General features: G+C 41.9%; 1 protein-coding gene across 1 annotated transcript; it reads right to left on the bottom strand.

Moving 5' to 3' along the window:
- Positions 1-684: 684 nt before the first annotated feature.
- On the bottom strand, positions 685-1,398 carry LOC131625600 (uncharacterized). Its single transcript, XM_058896447.1, has one exon. The coding sequence runs from the start codon at positions 1,396-1,398 to the stop codon at positions 685-687; it is 714 nt and encodes a 237-aa protein (XP_058752430.1).
- Between the last annotated feature and the right edge of the window lie 20,573 nt (positions 1,399-21,971).

Raw genomic sequence — 21,971 nt, 5'->3', positions numbered from 1 at the left:
CTCTACGCCTGCGTGTTTCCTAGTCTTTGCCTCTTAGCTTCAATATCTGCACAAATAACACCCAAAGTGATGCAAGTTGTTCTAAGATTAGCATCGAACCTCGAAAGTTCAATTCTAACTATAAAATCCGTAAAATTCACAAGATCTATTCACTTTTAGCTCAAAAGGTAGTTAATTTAACGCATGAAATTACCATTAATTCACTCCTAACACCCAACCATTTCAGCACTTCCCTCCAAGTATTCTTCATGGTACGACACTCAAACAAAAGGTGCTGCAAGGATTCTTTGTTGTGGCAGAACTCACAGTTTTCCTCATGTATCATACCAAACTTGTACAGCCGATCTTTCGTTGCTAGCCTATTATGGCAAGCCAGCCAAAGAATAAACCCTGCTCTTTGTGAAGCTTCAGAATCGTACATAATCTTCCTCCAAGGCACTTTGGGACTTTGCTCAATCAAGCCATTGTACATTCTCCTAGTTCTAAAGTTACCTGATTCCTGTACCTGATTCCAGTAAACCATGTCAACCACTTTATTTTTGTTACCAAGGATACCTTTCAGGATCCATGAACACGAGTATTTGATTGGGACATTCATCAACTTATCATCTTTAACATAATAAGTATGTACCCATTTTACCCACAGGCTGTCTGCTTTTTGAATCAAATTCCATAGAAGTTTCATCATAAAGCTCCATTCCATTTATCCAGATCAATCACATTCATACCACCTTGAGATTTTGGTTCGCAAATTTTGCTCCAAGCAATAGTAGTTTTCCTAGTCACACAGCCTTTACCAGTCCAGAGGAAGGTTCTGCATAAAGCTGTCAGCCTTCTAGTTACCTCCTTTGGGAGAGGAATACACTGCAACCAATAATTTGTTGTGCTAAACATCACGTTGTTGATAACTTGGATTCTTCCCGAGTAACTAAGGAGGTGAGAGCTCCAATGCTTAATACAGGCACCTATTCTATCCACCAAGGTCATACATTGATTAACAGTTAATTTTTTGTTGCTCAATGGTATCCCATGATATCTGAAAGGCGGCTCACCAATACCAAATCCAGTGATTTCAGTAATCTGATTCATAGCACTACTATTCATCCCTCCACAATAAAGTTTGCATTTCGTAGGGTTGACATACAGACATGTAGCTTTAGAGAACTCATGAAACCTATCCATAAGTAATTGCACAGAGTTCACATTACCTCTTGTGAATAATAAAAGATCATCAGCAAAGCTAATGTCTATTATGTTCAGTTTCGCACAGTTGCTATGATACTTAAAATTGGTGATGTTTTTCAACTCAGCCAGCTTTCTATGTAAATATTCCATCACAATTACAAAAAGCATTGGGGATAGAGGATCCCCTTTCCTAAGACCCCTTTTAGCTTGCATCTCAGCAGTATACCTCCCATTGACATTAAACTGATAGCTGACAGTTTGAATAGCTTGTATAACCTAGTCCACAAATTTTCTTGGGAAGCTGTCATACCCCAAATTTGTCCTACCCTTTAACTTCTAACTGGCTTAGGCTTTACATTCATGTACATACATCACCTAGGTCATAACTCACATGCATGCATTCATACCATTGGTACTATTCAAAGATTAACAAGGAGGAGCTTTATTGCAAAGAATTGTTGATCAGAAAATAAGAAGACTGAGGTACAATCATGTGGTGCTATGTTCATGGAAGCTCCTGGATTGGGGTGTCTCTCTGCTTCAAATCAGGGCATTGATTAGAGGGTACAAGCTTGCAAATCATCTGGTTCTTTAAATCAGGGTTTCTTTGACCAAAGTCAACCAGTTGACTTTCTGGTCAACATTTAATCAGAAGTGGCTTCTATGTGTGGAAAACTTCTCATACTGACGGTGGATGTGTTTGTTTGACTGGATGTGAGTGGAAGAGATTTAATCGGGAATTTCATCAATAGTCGGAAAAATCGGAACAGTTGACTTTTGGGTCAAAATCGGGAAAATTATTCAAATATTGACTTTTGGTGGAAAATTAATCAAGAAAAGTCGAAGAACGGATAAAATCGGGAGTTCGGCAAAAAGTTGGGAAAAATAGAAAAAAGAAGACATTCCAACACTTAGAAAAATTTTTGAGGTCTTAAATCTTGTCGAGCAGTCCACTTCAGCACCAGATTACACGTGGCAAACGACATTTTTCGGAAAAGTTTCCAACATCAAAGTTGTTCCTCTCATGGAGGAGAACAACTTTGTAGTTGGACACTTTTTCATTTGAAGCTTGTATGAAGAGTTAAAGTGGTGTGAAGTTGCTGGAAACTCATTTTAACCAAGTCACATTCCAGGTCACCAGTCAGGTCATGACCTGGCATTTTCACAAACACATGGCGTGCCAAATCTCCAGTCATTTTCAGAGCTGTACAGAAGTGATATGAACGCAAACTTGGTATCATTCTCTTCTTTGCCATGTCATCTATCCATAGAAACAAGAATTGGAACAATTGAGCAAATATTGAGTGAGATACAAGCCTTCAAAGTGGTGCCCCAACCCTGACCAAATTCTGCAGGCAGCCATGACACAGAATTATGGGCACGCAACGCATTTCAGCAAACACGTGGTGGACCGAATGTCAAAGCCTATTTCTTCCTCCACAAGTCTCTATCTTAAACAAGCCCAGTTCTAAGCTATTCCTTGCCATGTCCTCTATCCAATGAGACCAGTATCACTGATTTTGGACATGTATTGATCGAGATAGAGAGGCTCAAAGTACCACCCTTGCAGAGTCACGTTCTGGCCATACGCAGGTGACAGCAAGCTGCTGGGCGTGTGCAGTGGTATTTGCATGAATTCAAGACCAGTTTTCTCATACTTCCAAGCCTTATCTTGAGATATTTTCAACACCAATCTTGTTCTATCCCATGCCCTCTTCGATATGACACCGTTCTTGCATCATTTCATAGCCCATGGTTTGAGATATAAGTGTTCAAAGTAGGCACCACAGCATGAAAAAAAAAAAAGTAAAACAACACACCATTGCACTAAAGCCCCACATTGGAAAAATGAGAAAAAGTGTGCTGCAAGTCCCACATTGGGAAAATGAGAAAGAGGCATTGCAAACTAGTTCAAGTCCCACATCCAAGAATTGTGAATCACAAACCAATGGTTGCCTATATAAATAGAAACTCACACACCTCATTCTCACTCACCTCCACTCTTCACCATATCACTATACCTCTCTCCTCTATCTCTCTCTCTATCTCTCCTCTCTCTCTCTCTATCTCTCCTCTCTCTCTCTCTATCTCTCCTCTCTCTCTCTCTCTCTCCTCTCTCTCTCTATCTCTCCTCTCTCTATCTCTCCTCTCTCTATCTCTCTCTCTACCTCCCTCTCTCTCTCTCCTCTCTCTCTCTCTCCCCTTCTCTCTCCCTCTCACTCATCTCTCTCACTCCCAACTATTTCTCACCACCCTCAACTGCCAAAGCAGAAGCACAACAACCTCACCGCCGCTACACTCCGCCATCATCACACCTCCAGTCCCACAACAAGTTCTCCAAGCTATTCATACTTCATCATCATGTGCAAGAGCTGAAGCCAAAGCGGGAGTAGTAAAAGTGTTCTAAAGGTTCGAGTTAAGATACACCCCAGGTGAGTCCTAATCATGCCTATAGAATAACAACATGTGCTAGATACATTTCATCGCACCTGCAAAGCGGATAACATGTTCATGTGGGGATCTTGGAATGATTTTCGTCTGCTGTGATATTGACTTTGTTTTCGAATGTGTTAGTAGCTTATTTTGGTTCGGTATATTGTGAGAGTCATGCTGCTGTGTTTGATATGGATTTTTGCTAAAGCCTTTGAATGTTAGGATCGTAGATCGCGATCTGTGTGCAAGTTAGAGGTAGAGTTAATAGAAAATAGTAGTATATTCGAACTCAGGGCAAGAAACCGAAACGAAACACGTAAGCCTTTTTAATTCCTGGGTGGTTTGACGTCATTCCGGTGGCTAGTGGTGCCAGAGAAGGAGACCGGAAACGTCTCCGGAGCTTGCATGCATGTTAATTGCTTTCTTTCTCCAATCCAACGTGGCATGTACTTATTGGGCTGATTTCCCATTATTTTGGTGTTTCTGTTTTTGTATAATGACATGTCTAGCTATGGATGGCCCAAGGAGAGTTTTTGTCTTGTAGTCACTAACTTAGGGATGACCAATTGATCTTATAGTTTGCCACGTTACTTTTCTATGTGGATACAAGAAAAACCATAGTGTAATAAAAATGATCACATGCTGAGTAAGGAATAAATATAAGAGTGTTTGTCTGGATTTTTGCAATGGTAACACCAGGCTGGGCCGTGCTCCTCATTGTTCCTTGGGCCTTAGCGCCATCCTCTTTGCACCCCTGTAATCAGGACCAATTTCGTTCATAACACATAGTCAATGCATTGCTTTTGCACCCCCTGCTTTTAATAAACAAAATAGAAATGAACTTTGTCTTTTATTCCTTTTACTTGTTAATTGATTCTTCTTAGATAAAAACTGCAACAAGAAACCTTTTCCTTTTAATTAGATTTTCTAGAAATTTTAATTTCTTCTAATCGTTTTTTCGAATTTTTTTTTTATAGTTTTTCGTATAATAAATCATAATAAATAAATAGTTTCTTTGTAAATTCCAAATTAGACTCTTGCATGAATAAGAATGAAGTAGTTTGTGAATAATTCTCATAATTGTTTGTTTTGGGTTTTGTATAGATTTAATTCTTTTATTTTGTGAATATTCTCCTTTGTGAATTGTCTAAAAAACCCTTGGTCTTTAATATCACTTTAATCCATTTAATTGTTTTTCTTCCCCCATTTCTCTTAGAATATTCCAATAACATAGAATTAGAAATAGGCTAGTCTCCCTCTTTTGCATTCTTTTTCCTTTTCAACCTTAAAACATTAATAAATACTTGAATAAAATCCCCTTAAAAAACACCAACCAAAAACACTTCAAAAAAACCTAATAAATGTTCAGACTTAAAACAAAAGTGAGGAAGTGATGCGAGATCTGGTGGTAGGTTCTCGTCATCATGGAATTACTCTAAAAGACACAAACCAATCATTCCTTTTTCTTTTGCCTGCTTGGCACATAAGGGCACCGTTATCTCCGCTCCATTGCATCCTAGGCTGTCCCCTTATGCAAGAGCGCGAGCGTTAACTCCGCCCAAATAAAAAACACAAAAACAAACAGAAAATCTTTAGCCGAGCTACGGTAACTCTGATTCCTGAAAAGGATACGTAGGCAGCGGGGTAGGGCCCGTGCGAGTACAATTCTTTATTTTCCCTACATTTTGCATTCATTTCGCATTTAGACATAGACATAGTACACACCCTTTAGATAGAAACAAACATAGGTGGATACCATCGAGTACGATGGGCGTGAGGGGTGCTAATACCTTCCCCTTGCGTAACCGACTCCCGTACCTTGATTCTCTGGTCGCAAGACCCTGTTCCTTCCCTTGTTAGGTTTTCTGATATTCCTTTCCCTTATGGGATAAATATATTGGTGGCGACTCTGTTCATTTTTCGCGAGCGTGCGACAGCTGGCGACTCTGCTGGGGATGTTGCTAGACCTGTTGCTGGTCCATCCTTAGTGAGTCGATCCTAGCCTGCGTTTGTTTGTTTATTTACTGGGTGTTTATTTGTTTTTTATGTCTATACCTTGTATATATGTTTGCATGCTTATTCTTTGCTCGCATATCATATTTATTTCTGTTTGCACATCATGCATATGGATTATATTCTGTGTTCCTTGGGGTCTTCTGTTCTGTTTTGCAGGTTGGGTGGGATGTTTCGAGGTAAAAGGCCCACTACCCAGGCCAAGTGACACCTAGGATTAGCGTGGATGCTCATGTTGGCTCCCGTAGCTCTTGCTACGATCGAGTTGATGTGGGGTACCACAACTGGGCGAGGTTCTTTCATGGAACACTGTGTCTGGCACTCTTGTTGCCTCAAACACTTTGTACCCCATGGGAACTATAGACCCCAGTGACCATTAGGGACCACCTGTCCGTGTCTAGAATTCATACCCGTGAGTTTTGGGGAGGGACAGGATACTAGCCTTCATCATACCCGGATTTCCATTTTGCAATCTGAAGTCGAAATTTTGAACCTGTTATAATCAGTATTACCCAGATGTTCAGAGTTGCGAGGGACATTCAGTCTCTCACCACATCATGCACATGACACATCATACTATTGCATTCACCCCACTTCATTCGCGGAGAATCCTAAAATCTAGTTCTAAAGAAAAAAGAAAAGGAAAGAAAAAGAATATGTACATACCTTTTTGCAAAAAATTGGAAAGAAAAAAAAAAGGAAAAGGAATAATGAAAAGATTTTAGGATTCTCCCAACGAAATGCATTCCACCACATCATTTAACATGCATGTTCATTTATTTTCAGGAACTTTTTGGCTTTGTCTCCGACTAACACATGGCTCCACCACTGAAGACTGGCAAGCGCAATTACTCTTATTCTTTTGTGAATCCTAATCTGAAGTTTGTTGAGTGTTTGGCAAAGAAGATCACACCGGATGAGTCAACCAATTTCCGAGAGAAATATGGGTACATTCTGAGCCTCCTCAAGATGCCATTTACCAAGGATGAGCAAGAGGGAGTTCACACTTTGCTTCAGTTTTATCATCCTTCCCTCCGTTGTTTCGCATTCACTGATTATCTTTTGGCTCCTACCTTGGAAGAGTATTCGTCATTCCTTGGCATTCCTGTTGGGAAAGAGGTACCTTATTATAGCGCCATGAAGGCCCCTGATTCTGTTGAAATCGCTAAGGCTCTTTATTTGAGCAAGTCAGTCGTGGAGGCAAATCTCACCAAGAAAGGAGGTTGTCATGGTTTTCGTATGGAGTTCCTGGTTAAAAGAGGTTGTGATGCTGCTGAAGCCAGAGAGTGGGACACTTTTAGAGCTATTCTGGCTCTAAGTATCTATGGTATTGTGATGTTCGCAAATGTACCTGACTTTGTCGATATGAACGCCATCCACATATTCATTCTGCAGAACCCCATTCCTACGCTTCTGGGGGATGTTTATCATTCCGTTCATCATCGTAATGAGCAGAAAGGAGGTTTGGTTAGATTCTGTGCTCCGCTGCTATACCGTTGGTTCAGATCACATTTGCCGGAACGTGGAGCTTTTGTTGATAATAGGTACACATCCAGATGGGCTGATAGAATTATGGGGCTTAGAGCTAATGACATTGTCTGGTACAACCGATCCTTGGACCATATGGAAGTTGTTATGAGTTGTGGGAAATTCAAGAATGTGCCTCTCATGGGCATCAGAGGTGGTATCAACTATAATCCTATCCTGGCTAGAAGAACATATGGATACGCTTTCATTAGTCCTCCTGAACAAGCAGAGATTGCTGAAAATATTTACTATCATTCAGCAACCAATGATGGGCAAATGGCAGAAGCTGCGCAAGCCTGGAAGAATATTTGCTGGAGAGATAAGAAGTATTTTGGCCAAAGAGACTGTGCGACTTATAAAGACTATACTGAGTGGGTTGAAGTTGTGGCCAACACCCGAGGGATGCCCTTCCCTCCAAAAGATCCTTTGTATCCTCCTGCTGGTGTACAACCCGACATTGTATCCATGCCTTGTTATAATCAAACTGTGGAGCAGAATAGGAAGTTGACTGAACAAATGGAAACGATGCAAGTTAAGATGAATACTGATAGGCAAGAGAAGCTTTCTGCTCTTCATAAGTTGAAAATGAGAGAAATAGAGCTTGAAGAATTGTATGCTAGAGGAAGTACTTCTCAGAAAAGGCCAAGAATGACTGTGAATTCTAAAGCTAATGAAACCCAAGAGAGGAAGATCAAAGAGCATTATGAGGATCAGTTGGCAGAATTAACAAAAAGACTTCAGATTCAGACTGAAAATGCCAATTCGGAGAAGACTCGTCGAAAGAAAGCAGACAAGCTCTTGTTGGATCGCCAGAATACCATAGAAAAATGTTATGAAGAGATCCGAATGCTGAAGGGCCAGATAAGAGAAAAAGACCAAGATAATGTCCAAGTTCAAGAGGAAGCTAGGTATTGGGAGGTGAAGAACCGCAACATGGAAACAATGCATTTCAGAAAGGATCTGCTGATTCAAGAGATCATTAAGAGGCCCACCCGTGCTGAGACCAAGAATCTCTTTGAAGAAATGAAGGCTTGGAGTGATAAGCACATTGGAGATAGCCCTCTTCGCCATTTGGACATGGGAGATCCTGTTTGAATGTTGATTTTGTTGTAGAATCACCACCAGATTTGTTGGATGGGATTCATGATTTTATTTCTGTATTTGTTGGCTCATGGGAGCAGGATATTTTGTACTTCAAAAACTTGGTTGTGGAATTAATTGATTATGCTTCCTCATCCTGTTTGTTTATCTCGGTTGTGCTTATCTTGGTTTTGCTTCACTATCTTCTCCGTTATCTTGCGTTGTTGGTTTGAGACAAAGCTAAAAAGTCTTGAAAATAATAAAACATGCACACATGCACCCATGCACTCATATCATACTGCATTTTCAGGTTTTTATCAGATTCTAATTGGGGTCCCTTCCAACAACAGATTTCTTTTCCGACGACGAAGCTGACTTTCTTACATCCTTACCGCACCAGGAGCAACGAGAGAATCATGGATCAATTTGAACAGAGTCAAGCTGCCCTCCGTAGGGATATGGATGTTATGGGGGAAAGAATGACCCAACTTATGGAGACTCTTCATGTCGTTGTCCAAGGACAAGAAGAGCTCAGAAAGAGCGTTGCTGGGCTGATCAAAGATACTCCTACCAATTCTGATGATGGAGGGGTGAAAACTAAAGAGATTCCTGTTGAGGGGGTTACAAAAGTAGTGGACGACCACCACGAGGTTATTGACCTTGAACATGATCTTACTGCTGAGTTGACTGAGACTGCTAAGATGTACCAAGCTCTCGAAGAACGCCTTAAGGCCGTTGAGGTTGCTAAAACTTCGAGTTTCGACACTGCTGCTATGTGCTTGGTACCTGGGATTGTTATTCCCCCGAAGTTCAAAGTGCCAGATTTTGATAAGTACAAGGGAGTTACCTGCCCAGAGACTCACATTCGTTCTTACTGCCGTAAGATGGCCGCCCATGCTGAGAACGAACCTCTGCTTATGCATTTCTTCCAGGATAGTCTCACTGGAGCTCCGTTGGAGTGGTATATGAAACTCGAGAGGTCTAATGTTAGTACTTGGGGAGAACTTGTTGATGCCTTCTTGAAACAATACCACTACAATACCGCTATGGCTCCTAGCCGTGCCCAGCTGCAGAATATGTCACAGAAATCTGAAGAGTCCTTTAAGGAATACGCCCAGAGATGGCGTGAACTTGCTGCTCGAGTTCAACCCCCCTTATTGGACCGAGAATTGATTGATCTGTTTATGGGAACTCTGAAAGGGCCGTATCTTCAGCACATGGTTAGTAATACTTCTCCTTCCTTTTCGGATGTGGTCATCATTGGTGAGAGGGTTGAGAACTGTGTCAAAGCTGGTACCATTCAAGGAGTTACTAATCCTAGCAACTCAAGTGGTAATGGTAAGAAGCCGTATTCTGGGTTTGTGAAGAAGAAGGAAGGTGAGACTAGCACCGCTTCTGTTGACCAAAGCCGAGCTCCTGCATATTCTGCTGTTCCGCCTCCTTATTATCCGATGCCTTATGCTGTTCCTGGTCCATATGTCCCTCAGGCATATGCTGCTGCTCTTCCACAACCATGGATGGCACCCCAACAGCCTTTCGTACCACAACAACAAGCTGCTGCTCCTCAGAATCGTCAACAGAACCCTAGGCCTCAAGGTCAAAGGGGCCCACAAAGAACAAGATTCCAAGATAGGCGTATTGATCCGGTTCCGATGTCATATGCCCAACTCCTCCCTCAGTTGCTTGCTGGCCAATTGGTACAACTCCGTGAACTGGGACCTCCACCTAGTCCTCTCCCTCCTGGTTATGATGTTAATGCTCGATGTGAATTTCATTCAGGGGCCCCAGGCCATACTATTGAAAAGTGTAGAGCATTCAAGTTGAAGGTTCAGGATCTCCTTGATGACAAACTTATCTCATTCGCCCCTACTGGTCCTAATGTGCAGAATAATCCTATGCCTCCTCATGCCGGTGCGACCAATGCTATTGAGTTATGTGATGATCAAATCCTGGTAAATGATGTTAATGAGGTAAGGATGCCGCTAGCAGTCATCAGAGAGTATCTTATGCAACAAAAGGTTTTGTGGGAGCTACATGACTACTGTTTGCAATGTTCTTCTAACCCTGAGGAATGCACTAGGTTGAAAGAAGAAATCCAGAAACTAATGGATGAAGGTGTTCTTAGAGTGGAAAGGGTCATTCCTGTTGAAGATGTGGCTACTCTAGAGATACCTTACTATCCTACTGAGGTGTCAAAGAATCAGGGTACTCCCTTGGTCATTCGTGCTCCGAGTACTCCTTTGGTCGTTCAAGCTCCGAGGACTCCGTTGGTTATTCAGGTTCCGAATGCTCCTTTGACTCCTTCAACCTCATCTCTTGCTCCTTCTCCTGTGAATGATTCGAAGGCTGTTCCTTGGAGTTATAATGCCGTGTACATTCGAGGGAAGAAATATGATTGTCCTCCAGTGGGTAATTCGAGCATCACTAATATTACTGGCGCTAGTGGCATTACCCGTAGTGGTCGGATCTTTGCTGCCCCTCCACCACTTCCTAAAGAGACCAATAAAGAGGCTAATACACAAGCAAAAGGAAAGCAAGTTGCTGTTAATCCTCCTGTAACACGTAATGCACAAGATGCCGAGCAACTCTTGAAAATCATTAAGAAGAGTGATTACAAAGTGATCGACCAACTTGATCAGACCCAAGCCAAGATCTCCATCTTGTCTCTCTTGGTGCATTCCGAAGCTCACCGTGATGCTCTGATGAAAGTTCTGGCTTCCGCTCATGTAACTCAAGACATTACTGTGCCTCAGTTTGAAGGGGTTGTGACCAACATTGCTGCTGGTAATTGTTTGGGTTTTTCTGATGATGAACTTCCACCTGAGGGTAGGGCACATAACAAAGCGTTGCATATCTCAGTCAAGTGTCTGGATGCTGTGTTGTCTCGAGTCCTGATTGACACAGGTTCTTCTCTTAATGTGATGCCCAAGACTACTTTGTTCAAGCTGAGTATGGATGGGGTCATGATGAGACCGTGCACTATGAGTGTCAGAGCGTTCGATGGTTCTAGAAGGTCCGTAGAAGGAGAGATCGATTTGCCTGTCTTGATTGGTCCTCACATGTTCTATATTGCCTTCTATGTCATGGATATACGTCCTTCATACACTTGCCTCTTGGGTCGTCCTTGGATCCATGCTGCTGGGGCTGTGACATCTACCCTCCATCAGTGTTTGAAATTTGTTGTGAATGACAAGATTGTTGTGATCACTGGTGAAGAAGATTTGATAGTCAATAATCTGGCGTCATACCGTTATGTTGAAGTGGAGGGAGAGATACAAGAGACGCCTTTTCAGGCATTAGAGATTGTGTCGGTTGATAAACTCCCCGTGGTTGAGAATAAGAAGGAACTCGGAGCACCCCTCTCGTCTCTGAATGATGCTAAGGCCTTCTTAGAAGCTGGCACTCCCCATAGTGCCTGGGGCAAGCTGATTGATGTTCATGAGAAGCGAGACAAGTATGGCCTTGGGTATCAACCATCTTCTTCTACTCAGCTCAGCATAATTCCTGGAAAGAAGGTGATTCCCCCCATTTCTCAAGTGTTCGTCAGTGCAAGCACCAGTTCTGGAAGTCAGGTTCTCGCCGTGGATGATGATGATGATGAAGATCTCTCCAGATTCATTTGCCATGCTGCGCCTGGACAGGAGCTCAACAATTGGACTATCTTGGACATCCCCAGAGTCACTTTTATGGAAATGTAATTTTCTTGTTTCGATAAGTCATATGCTTCGCCCTAAGCATTTTGACCACTTGTATAAAGAAGGGCCCCCATGTTGTTTCAATTTGTTTAATATTGAATGAAAATCATATTTTCGCATGCAATTACTGTTCCATTTCTTTCATTTTTGTTTTTACTTTAAAAACTTTTTCAAAAATGGCAAAGCTTTTTCTTTTTTCCTTTTTATGTGTTGCATTCTAAGGCATAAATCATCCATCGTGCAGATCCGGCTCGGATTCCATCAAAAATGATAATGTTACAGTTCCACGTCTTAATATCCTTGAGAATCCAATTGACCAAGCTGATGAGGATAGTGGGGAAGATTGTGAAGTCCCCGAAGAATTGGCAAGACTTTTGAGACAAGAGGAGAAATCTATTCAGCCACATCAAGAAGCCATAGAAATCATCAACCTCGGTTCAGAAGAAGCAAAGAGAGAAGTCAAGATAGGGGCCGCTTTGCAAAGTGATGTGAAGAGAAGGTTGATTGAACTGCTTCGAGAGTATGTCGACATCTTCGCCTGGTCATACGAGGACATGCCTGGTTTAGACACGGATATAGTTATGCACAGGTTACCGCTCAAACCAGAATGTCCGCCTGTAAAGCAGAAACCACGAAGAACTCGACCTGATATGGCTTTGAAAATCAAGGAGGAAGTTGAAAAACAGTTGAAGGCGGGTTTCTTATCTGTGTGTGAGTATCCTCCTTGGATTGCAAACATAGTACCTGTTCCTAAGAAGGACGGAAAGGTACGCATGTGTGTTGACTACCGAGATTTGAATAGGGCAAGTCCGAAGGATGATTTCCCTCTGCCTCATATTGATGTGCTAGTCGACAACACTGCTCAGTATTCGGTATTCTCCTTCATGGATGGTTTTTCTGGCTATAATCAAATAAAGATGGCTCCTGAAGATATGACCAAGACTACCTTTACTACTCCGTGGGGTACGTACTGTTATAAGGTGATGCCTTTTGGTCTTAAGAATGCTGGTGCAACATATCAACGAGCGATGGTGACTCTCTTCCATGACATGATCCATAAAGAGATTGAGGTGTACGTCGACGATATGATTGCAAAATCCCAAACTGAGGAGGAACACTTGGTACATCTTGAGAAACTGTTTGCTCGTTTGCGTAAATTCAAGTTGAGGCTTAATCCAAACAAGTGCACCTTTGGAGTGCGATCTGGTAAATTACTTGGTTTCATTGTGAGCCAACGAGGGATTGAGGTCGACCCTGATAAAGTGAGAGCAATACAGAATATGCCAGCACCAAAGAATGAAAAAGAAGTTCGAGGGTTCCTTGGGAGATTGAATTACATAGCCAGGTTCATTTCTCACCTCACTGATACTTGTGAACCCATTTTCAAACTACTGCGCAAAAATCAAGATATCCGTTGGGATGATCATTGTCAAGAAGCCTTTGAAAAGATCAAGCAGTATCTCCAAGAACCACCAATTCTCATGCCTCCGGTTCCTGGAAGACCGCTTCTTATGTACTTAACTGTGCTTGAAGGATCTATGGGGTGTGTGCTGGGCCAACATGACGAGTCTGGTCGAAAAGAGTGCGCCATTTATTACCTGAGCAAAAAGTTTACCGATTGTGAATCCCGCTACTCACTACTCGAGAAAACTTGCTGTGCTTTGGTATGGGCTGCTCGCCGACTGAGGCAGTATATGTTGACTCACACCACTCTATTGATCTCCAAAATGGACCCGATAAAGTACATCTTTGAAAAACCGGCTCTTACAGGAAGGCTAGCCCGATGGCAAATGCTGTTATCAGAATACGACATCCAGTATGTCACACAGAAGGCCATCAAAGGAAGTGTCCTTGCAGATCATCTTGCTCATCAGCCATTAGAAGAATATCAGTCAATGAAGTTTGACTTTCCTGATGAAGATATCATGAAACTAGATGATAATGAAGGACCCGAACCAGGGGAGCGATGGACTCTCACGTTCGATGGTGCATCAAATGCTATGGGCCATGGTATTGGGGCAGTTTTGACTTCTCCTCGTCAAACTCACATCCCTTTCACAGCTAGAATATGCTTTGATTGCACGAACAATGTCGCGGAATACGAAGCTTGCATAATGGGTCTCGAAGCAGCCATTGATATGAGAATCAAGATCCTTGAGGTTTATGGGGATTCTGCCTTGGTTATACATCAAGTGAGAGGTGATTGGGAAACGCGACACCCCAATTTAATCCCTTATAAGGACTATATCTTGGAGTTGTTGCCTGCTTTCGAGGAAATCACTTTCAATCACATCCCCCGAGAAGAGAATCAATTGGCAGATGCCTTGGCTACTTTGGCGGCTATGTTCAGAGTTAGCTCCCCTAAAGAAGTGCCAGACATAACGATCCTCCGTTACAAGGAACCTGCCCATGTATTCCCTGCTCATTGTCTCACTACCGAAGATGTGTATGATGAAAAGCCATGGTATTACGACATCAAGAGGTATGTTGAGAAGCAAGAGTATCCCGAAGATGCTACGATTGGTGATAAGCGGACGCTTCGAAGGTTAGCATCCAAATTCTTCCTGTCAGGAGACGTCCTGTACAAAAGGAACTATGATTCAGTTTTGCTCAGATGCGTGGATAGACACGAAGCAGAATTGATCATGCGGGAAATTCATGAAGGATCTTTTGGCACTCATTCCAGTGGGCATTCTATGGCCAAAAAGATATTACGAGCAGGATATTACTGGATGACGATTGAAAGTGATTGTTATGTGTACGTGAAGAAATGTCACAAATGTCAAGTGTATGCTGATAGAATTCATGTTCCTCCGACTCCTCTGAATGTCCTGACATCACCTTGGCCCTTTGCTATGTGGGGCATGGACATGATCGGACGGATAGAGCCGCAAGCTTCGAATGGACACAGATTTATTCTTGTTGCTATCGACTACTTCACCAAATGGGTTGAGGCTGCTTCTTACAAGAATGTAACCAAGCAAGTCGTTACTCGCTTCATCAAGAAAGAGATCATATGCCGATATGGGGTTCCAAACAAGATCATCACTGATAATGGGTCCAATCTTAATAACAAGATGATGGCGGAGTTATGTGAAGAGTTCAAGATTGAACATCACAATTCGTCACCCTATCGGCCGAAGATGAATGGCGCAGTTGAAGCTGCTAACAAAAATATAAAGAAGATTGTCCAGAAGATGGTTAGAACGTATAAAGATTGGCATGAGATGTTGCCATTTGCTTTGCATGGCTATAGAACTTCGGTTCGTACTTCAACTGGGGCAACTCCCTTCTCTCTTGTCTACGGCATGGAGGCCGTACTACCTGTCGAAGTGGAAATTCCTTCGTTGAGAGTCTTGATGGACGCCAAACTCGAGGAGACAGAATGGGTTCAAACAAGGCTTGATCATCTCAATCTAATTGAGGAGAAACGCTTATCTGCTATCTGCCATGGCCAGTTGTACCAAAAAAGGATCAAGAAAGCGTATGACAAGAAGATTCGGCCTCGAGAGTTCCACACAGGTGACCTAGTCGTAAGGAAGATCTTGCCGATTCACACCGATCCAAGGGGCAAATGGACTCCCAACTATGAGGGACCATACATTGTGAAGAAATCATTTTCAGGTGGTGCTTTAATCCTGACGAAGATGGATGGGGAAGACGTTCCGCTTCCAGTCAATTCAGACTCAGTCAAAAAATACTACGCATAAAAGACCCGCTAGGTCGACGTACCTAGGCAAAAATAAGGGCATCCCGGCAAACCAAAAAGGGTTTGGGCAAAAATTAGGGATAAAACAAAAAGAGAATAACCCGCTAAGTTGAAAACCCGAAAGGGCAGCTTAGGCAAAAAAGGGCATCCCGCTGGATTGAAAACCCGAAAGGGCGATCCAGGCAAAAGTTAGGGATTAAAAGCGAGAGGCTGCAGTCTGAATATCCTTCACAAAGACCACTATACGCCCTTGGCAGAACGGACAGATCAATCCAACCACTACCCTTCTGAAGCAAAGCATTGAGAGGATCGGGGATATGGGAACTGTAGCAATATCAGTTTTAGTGGAAATCTGAGCATTTCTCTTTGCCATTTCGCTCTTTGCATTTTATTTTCTTTTTCGCAACTACCTCATTTAGGAGTTGCTTCCTTGTACAGAAGCCTGTTCACAGGCATTCCATCAATGAAATAATCTTTTGATGCAAAAGCTTTCTTTCTTTCTTTTCATTTTACGCATGCGAGGTGTGATTTAATTCGTTATTAAACATTGCATTGAGAACATGGGGGCAATAACCACAAAATCAAAACGAAACATGATGTTACGTAAACATAAAAGTGCTCGAAGGGGCACCATTTGCATCCAAACGTTGTTTTCTGTGCAGGTTGCAGGTTCTAGCCATCATCTTGACTCATGACGTGTCACAAAGGTCATCATCATCCCGCATGAAAGTTCCAGAATATAATTCATCAGTACTGGTAAGCATGGAGCATATGAAAAGGTCCATATCCCTCTCCCATATGGCAGACGAAGAATAGTCTCTCAAAACTCATGATTCCCCGAGCAGTAGGATGTAAGGAAAGTCGAGCAAGTCACTTCCTCCCCAACAGAGCCATGTTCTAATCCTCCACACAGTTGCCAATAATCTTTGGCACTATGAAGCTTCCAACGCCCACCACAATGGCGTCTCAAGATCACGGGCAACGGACCCCAATGATCCTACTCTTCTGTTCCACCAGGGCCTTTATTTGGCACTCTTTGCATATAGAATCCATTGCATACAGCATGGCATCCTCAAAAGCGTAGCATATCCATTACAATGGATCATTACGCCGTAAAAACTCAAACATGCATACAAAGCATAAGCCAGATAATAGGAGCCAATGTTGAATCAGAACAATGACCCATCCTCTCAAGTTGTTACCTGTACAAACTTTGCCTGATATCTCCTATCATACTACAAACACTTCCTACCACGGTGCCGATGCGAGGTATCTTCAACCTCTGATGAGTGTCTGACACAATGTCTTCTTCCGTCCCTCGATGTCGATTCGATGTTGAGTCATAAGATCGCTACGAGATCTTATTCCTTCCCAAAGTGTGGAAAATCGCACGAGATTTTCTTTCGATGTTGAGTCATGAGATCGCTACGAGATCTTATTCCTATCCAAAGTGTGGAAAATCGCACGAGATTTTCTTTCGATGTTGAGTCATAAGATCGCTACGAGATCTTATTCCTATCCAAAGTGTGGAAAATCGCACGAGATTTTCTTTCGATGTTGAGTCATAAGATCGCTACGAGATCTTATTCCTTCCCAAAGTGTGGAAAATCGCACGAGATTTTCTTTCGATGTTGAGTCATGAGATCGCTACGAGATCTTATTCCTATCCAAAGTGTGGAAAATCGCACGAGATTTTCTTTCGATGTTGAGTCATAAGATCGCTACGAGATCTTATTCCTATCCAAAGTGTGGAAAATCGCACGAGATTTTCTTTCGATGTTGAGTCATAAGATCGCTACGAGATCTTATTCCTATCCAAAGTGTGGAAAATCGCACGAGATTTTCTTTCGATGTTGAGTCATAAGATCGCTACGAGATCTTATTCCTATCCAAAGTGTGGAAAATCGCACGAGATTTTCTTTCGATGTTGAGTCATAAGACCGCCACGAGATCTTATCCCCTTTCTTCTGTTGACGAGTTGATCGCCACGAGATCTTCTTTCGATGTCGAGTCATAAGATCGCCACGAGATCTTATTCCTTTCAGTCCTGACGTTGAGTCGTAAAATTGCACGAGGTCTTATTCTTTCGATCATTGTTTCATACAACCATTCTCTTTGAAAACCCTGTATTGGCACTGTTACCGCGTTACAAGCTATCACCGTTCAACCATTACTCACCGCAAATATTTCCATCAGAAAAACAAAAATCTCTTTCCCCACCAGATATCAAATGAGGATAACACTTACACCATCTTCTCTTCAGGACAAATTTCAGGTCTTGATATTTAATCTTCTTCCACCTTGAATGTTCGAAAGGCTAACGCCAATCTCACCTTCAGGTTTAAGACGATTAAATAGGGGCAGCTGTCATACCCCAAATTTGTCCTACCCTTTAACTTCTAACTGGCTTAGGCTTTACATTCATGTACATACATCACCTAGGTCATAACTCACATGCATGCATTCATACCATTGGTACTATTCAAAGATTAACAAGGAGGAGCTTTATTGCAAAGAATTGTTGATCAGAAAATAAGAAGACTGAGGTACAATCATGTGGTGCTATGTTCATGGAAGCTCCTGGATTGGGGTGTCTCTCTGCTTCAAATCAGGGCATTGATTAGAGGGTACAAGCTTGCAAATCATCTGGTTCTTTAAATCAGGGTTTCTTTGACCAAAGTCAACCAGTTGACTTTCTGGTCAACATTTAATCAGAAGTGGCTTCTATGTGTGGAAAACTTCTCATACTGACGGTGGATGTGTTTGTTTGACTGGATGTGAGTGGAAGAGATTTAATCGGGAATTTCATCAATAGTCGGAAAAATCGGAACAGTTGACTTTTGGGTCAAAATCGGGAAAATTATTCAAATATTGACTTTTGGTGGAAAATTAATCAAGAAAAGTCGAAGAACGGATAAAATCGGGAGTTCGGCAAAAAGTTGGGAAAAATAGAAAAAAGAAGACATTCCAACACTTAGAAAAATTTTTGAGGTCTTAAATCTTGTCGAGCAGTCCACTTCAGCACCAGATTACACGTGGCAAACGACATTTTTCGGAAAAGTTTCCAACATCAAAGTTGTTCCTCTCATGGAGGAGAACAACTTTGTAGTTGGACACTTTTTCATTTGAAGCTTGTATGAAGAGTTAAAGTGGTGTGAAGTTGCTGGAAACTCATTTTAACCAAGTCACATTCCAGGTCACCAGTCAGGTCATGACCTGGCATTTTCACAAACACATGGCGTGCCAAATCTCCAGTCATTTTCAGAGCTGTACAGAAGTGATATGAACGCAAACTTGGTATCATTCTCTTCTTTGCCATGTCATCTATCCATAGAAACAAGAATTGGAACAATTGAGCAAATATTGAGTGAGATACAAGCCTTCAAAGTGGTGCCCCAACCCTGACCAAATTCTGCAGGCAGCCATGACACAGAATTATGGGCACGCAACGCATTTCAGCAAACACGTGGTGGACCGAATGTCAAAGCCTATTTCTTCCTCCACAAGTCTCTATCTTAAACAAGCCCAGTTCTAAGCTATTCCTTGCCATGTCCTCTATCCAATGAGACCAGTATCACTGATTTTGGACATGTATTGATCGAGATAGAGAGGCTCAAAGTACCACCCTTGCAGAGTCACGTTCTGGCCATACGCAGGTGACAGCAAGCTGCTGGGCGTGTGCAGTGGTATTTGCATGAATTCAAGACCAGTTTTCTCATACTTCCAAGCCTTATCTTGAGATATTTTCAACACCAATCTTGTTCTATCCCATGCCCTCTTCGATATGACACCGTTCTTGCATCATTTCATAGCCCATGGTTTGAGATATAAGTGTTCAAAGTAGGCACCACAGCATGAAAAAAAAAAAAGTAAAACAACACACCATTGCACTAAAGCCCCACATTGGAAAAATGAGAAAAAGTGTGCTGCAAGTCCCACATTGGGAAAATGAGAAAGAGGCATTGCAAACTAGTTCAAGTCCCACATCCAAGAATTGTGAATCACAAACCAATGGTTGCCTATATAAATAGAAACTCACACACCTCATTCTCACTCACCTCCACTCTTCACCATATCACTATACCTCTCTCCTCTATCTCTCTCTCTATCTCTCCTCTCTCTCTCTCTCTATCTCTCCTCTCTCTCTCTCTCTCTATCTCTCCTCTCTCTCTCTCTCTCTCCTCTCTCTCTCTATCTCTCCTCTCTCTATCTCTCCTCTCTCTATCTCTCTCTCTACCTCCCTCTCTCTCTCTCCTCTCTCTCTCTCTCCCCTTCTCTCTCCCTCTCACTCATCTCTCTCACTCCCAACTATTTCTCACCACCCTCAACTGCCAAAGCAGAACCACAACAACCTCACCGCCGCTACACTCCGCCATCATCACACCTCCAGTCCCACAACAAGTTCTCCAAGCTATTCATACTTCATCATCATGTGCAAGAGCTGAAGCCAAAGCGGGAGTAGTAAAAGTGTTCTAAAGGTTCGAGTTAAGATACACCCCAGGTGAGTCCTAATCATGCCTATAGAATAACAACATGTGCTAGATACATTTCATCGCACCTGCAAAGCGGATAACATGTTCATGTGGGGATCTTGGAATGATTTTCGTCTGCTGTGATATTGACTTTGTTTTCGAATGTGTTAGTAGCTTATTTTGGTTCGGTATATTGTGAGAGTCATGCTGCTGTGTTTGATATGGATTTTTGCTAAAGCCTTTGAATGTTAGGATCGTAGATCGCGATCTGTGTGCAAGTTAGAGGTAGAGTTAATAGAAAATAGTAGTATATTCGAACTCAGGGCAAGAAACCGAAACGAAACACGTAAGCCTTTTTAATTCCTGGGTGGTTTGACGTCATTCCGGTGGCTAGTGGTGCCAGAGAAGGAGACCGGAAACGTCTCCGGAGCTTGCATGCATGTTAATTGCTTTCTTTCTCCAATCCAACGTGGCATGTACTTATTGGGCTGATTTCCCATTATTTTGGTGTTTCTGTTTTTGTATAATGACATGTCTAGCTATGGATGGCCCAAGGAGAGTTTTTGTCTTGTAGTCACTAACTTAGGGATGACCAATTGATCTTATAGTTTGCCACGTTACTTTTCTATGTGGATACAAGAAAAACCATAGTGTAATAAAAATGATCACATGCTGAGTAAGGAATAAATATAAGAGTGTTTGTCTGGATTTTTGCAATGGTAACACCAGGCTGGGCCGTGCTCCTCATTGTTCCTTGGGCCTTAGCGCCATCCTCTTTGCACCCCTGTAATCAGGACCAATTTCGTTCATAACACATAGTCAATGCATTGCTTTTGCACCCCCTGCTTTTAATAAACAAAATAGAAATGAACTTTGTCTTTTATTCCTTTTACTTGTTAATTGATTCTTCTTAGATAAAAACTGCAACAAGAAACCTTTTCCTTTTAATTAGATTTTCTAGAAATTTTAATTTCTTCTAATCGTTTTTTCGAATTTTTTTTTTATAGTTTTTCGTATAATAAATCATAATAAATAAATAGTTTCTTTGTAAATTCCAAATTAGACTCTTGCATGAATAAGAATGAAGTAGTTTGTGAATAATTCTCATAATTGTTTGTTTTGGGTTTTGTATAGATTTAATTCTTTTATTTTGTGAATATTCTCCTTTGTGAATTGTCTAAAAAACCCTTGGTCTTTAATATCACTTTAATCCATTTAATTGTTTTTCTTCCCCCATTTCTCTTAGAATATTCCAATAACATAGAATTAGAAATAGGCTAGTCTCCCTCTTTTGCATTCTTTTTCCTTTTCAACCTTAAAACATTAATAAATACTTGAATAAAATCCCCTTAAAAAACACCAACCAAAAACACTTCAAAAAAACCTAATAAATGTTCAGACTTAAAACAAAAGTGAGGAAGTGATGCGAGATCTGGTGGTAGGTTCTCGTCATCATGGAATTACTCTAAAAGACACAAACCAATCATTCCTTTTTCTTTTGCCTGCTTGGCACATAAGGGCACCGTTATCTCCGCTCCATTGCATCCTAGGCTGTCCCCTTATGCAAGAGCGCGAGCGTTAACTCCGCCCAAATAAAAAACACAAAAACAAACAGAAAATCTTTAGCCGAGCTACGGTAACTCTGATTCCTGAAAAGGATACGTAGGCAGCGGGGTAGGGCCCGTGCGAGTACAATTCTTTATTTTCCCTACATTTTGCATTCATTTCGCATTTAGACATAGACATAGTACACACCCTTTAGATAGAAACAAACATAGGTGGATACCATCGAGTACGATGGGCGTGAGGGGTGCTAATACCTTCCCCTTGCGTAACCGACTCCCGTACCTTGATTCT

Source organism: Vicia villosa, unplaced genomic scaffold, assembly GCF_029867415.1.
Source record: "Vicia villosa cultivar HV-30 ecotype Madison, WI unplaced genomic scaffold, Vvil1.0 ctg.000227F_1_1, whole genome shotgun sequence".
Taxonomy (NCBI): Eukaryota; Viridiplantae; Streptophyta; class Magnoliopsida; order Fabales; family Fabaceae; genus Vicia; species Vicia villosa.
This window is presented reverse-complemented; position numbering and strand designations above follow the sequence as displayed.

Coding starts and splice junctions, on each gene's coding strand:
- LOC131625600 (XM_058896447.1), bottom strand. CDS start 1,398: ATGCAAGCTAAAAGGGGTCTTAGGAAAGGGGATCCTCTATCCCCAATG.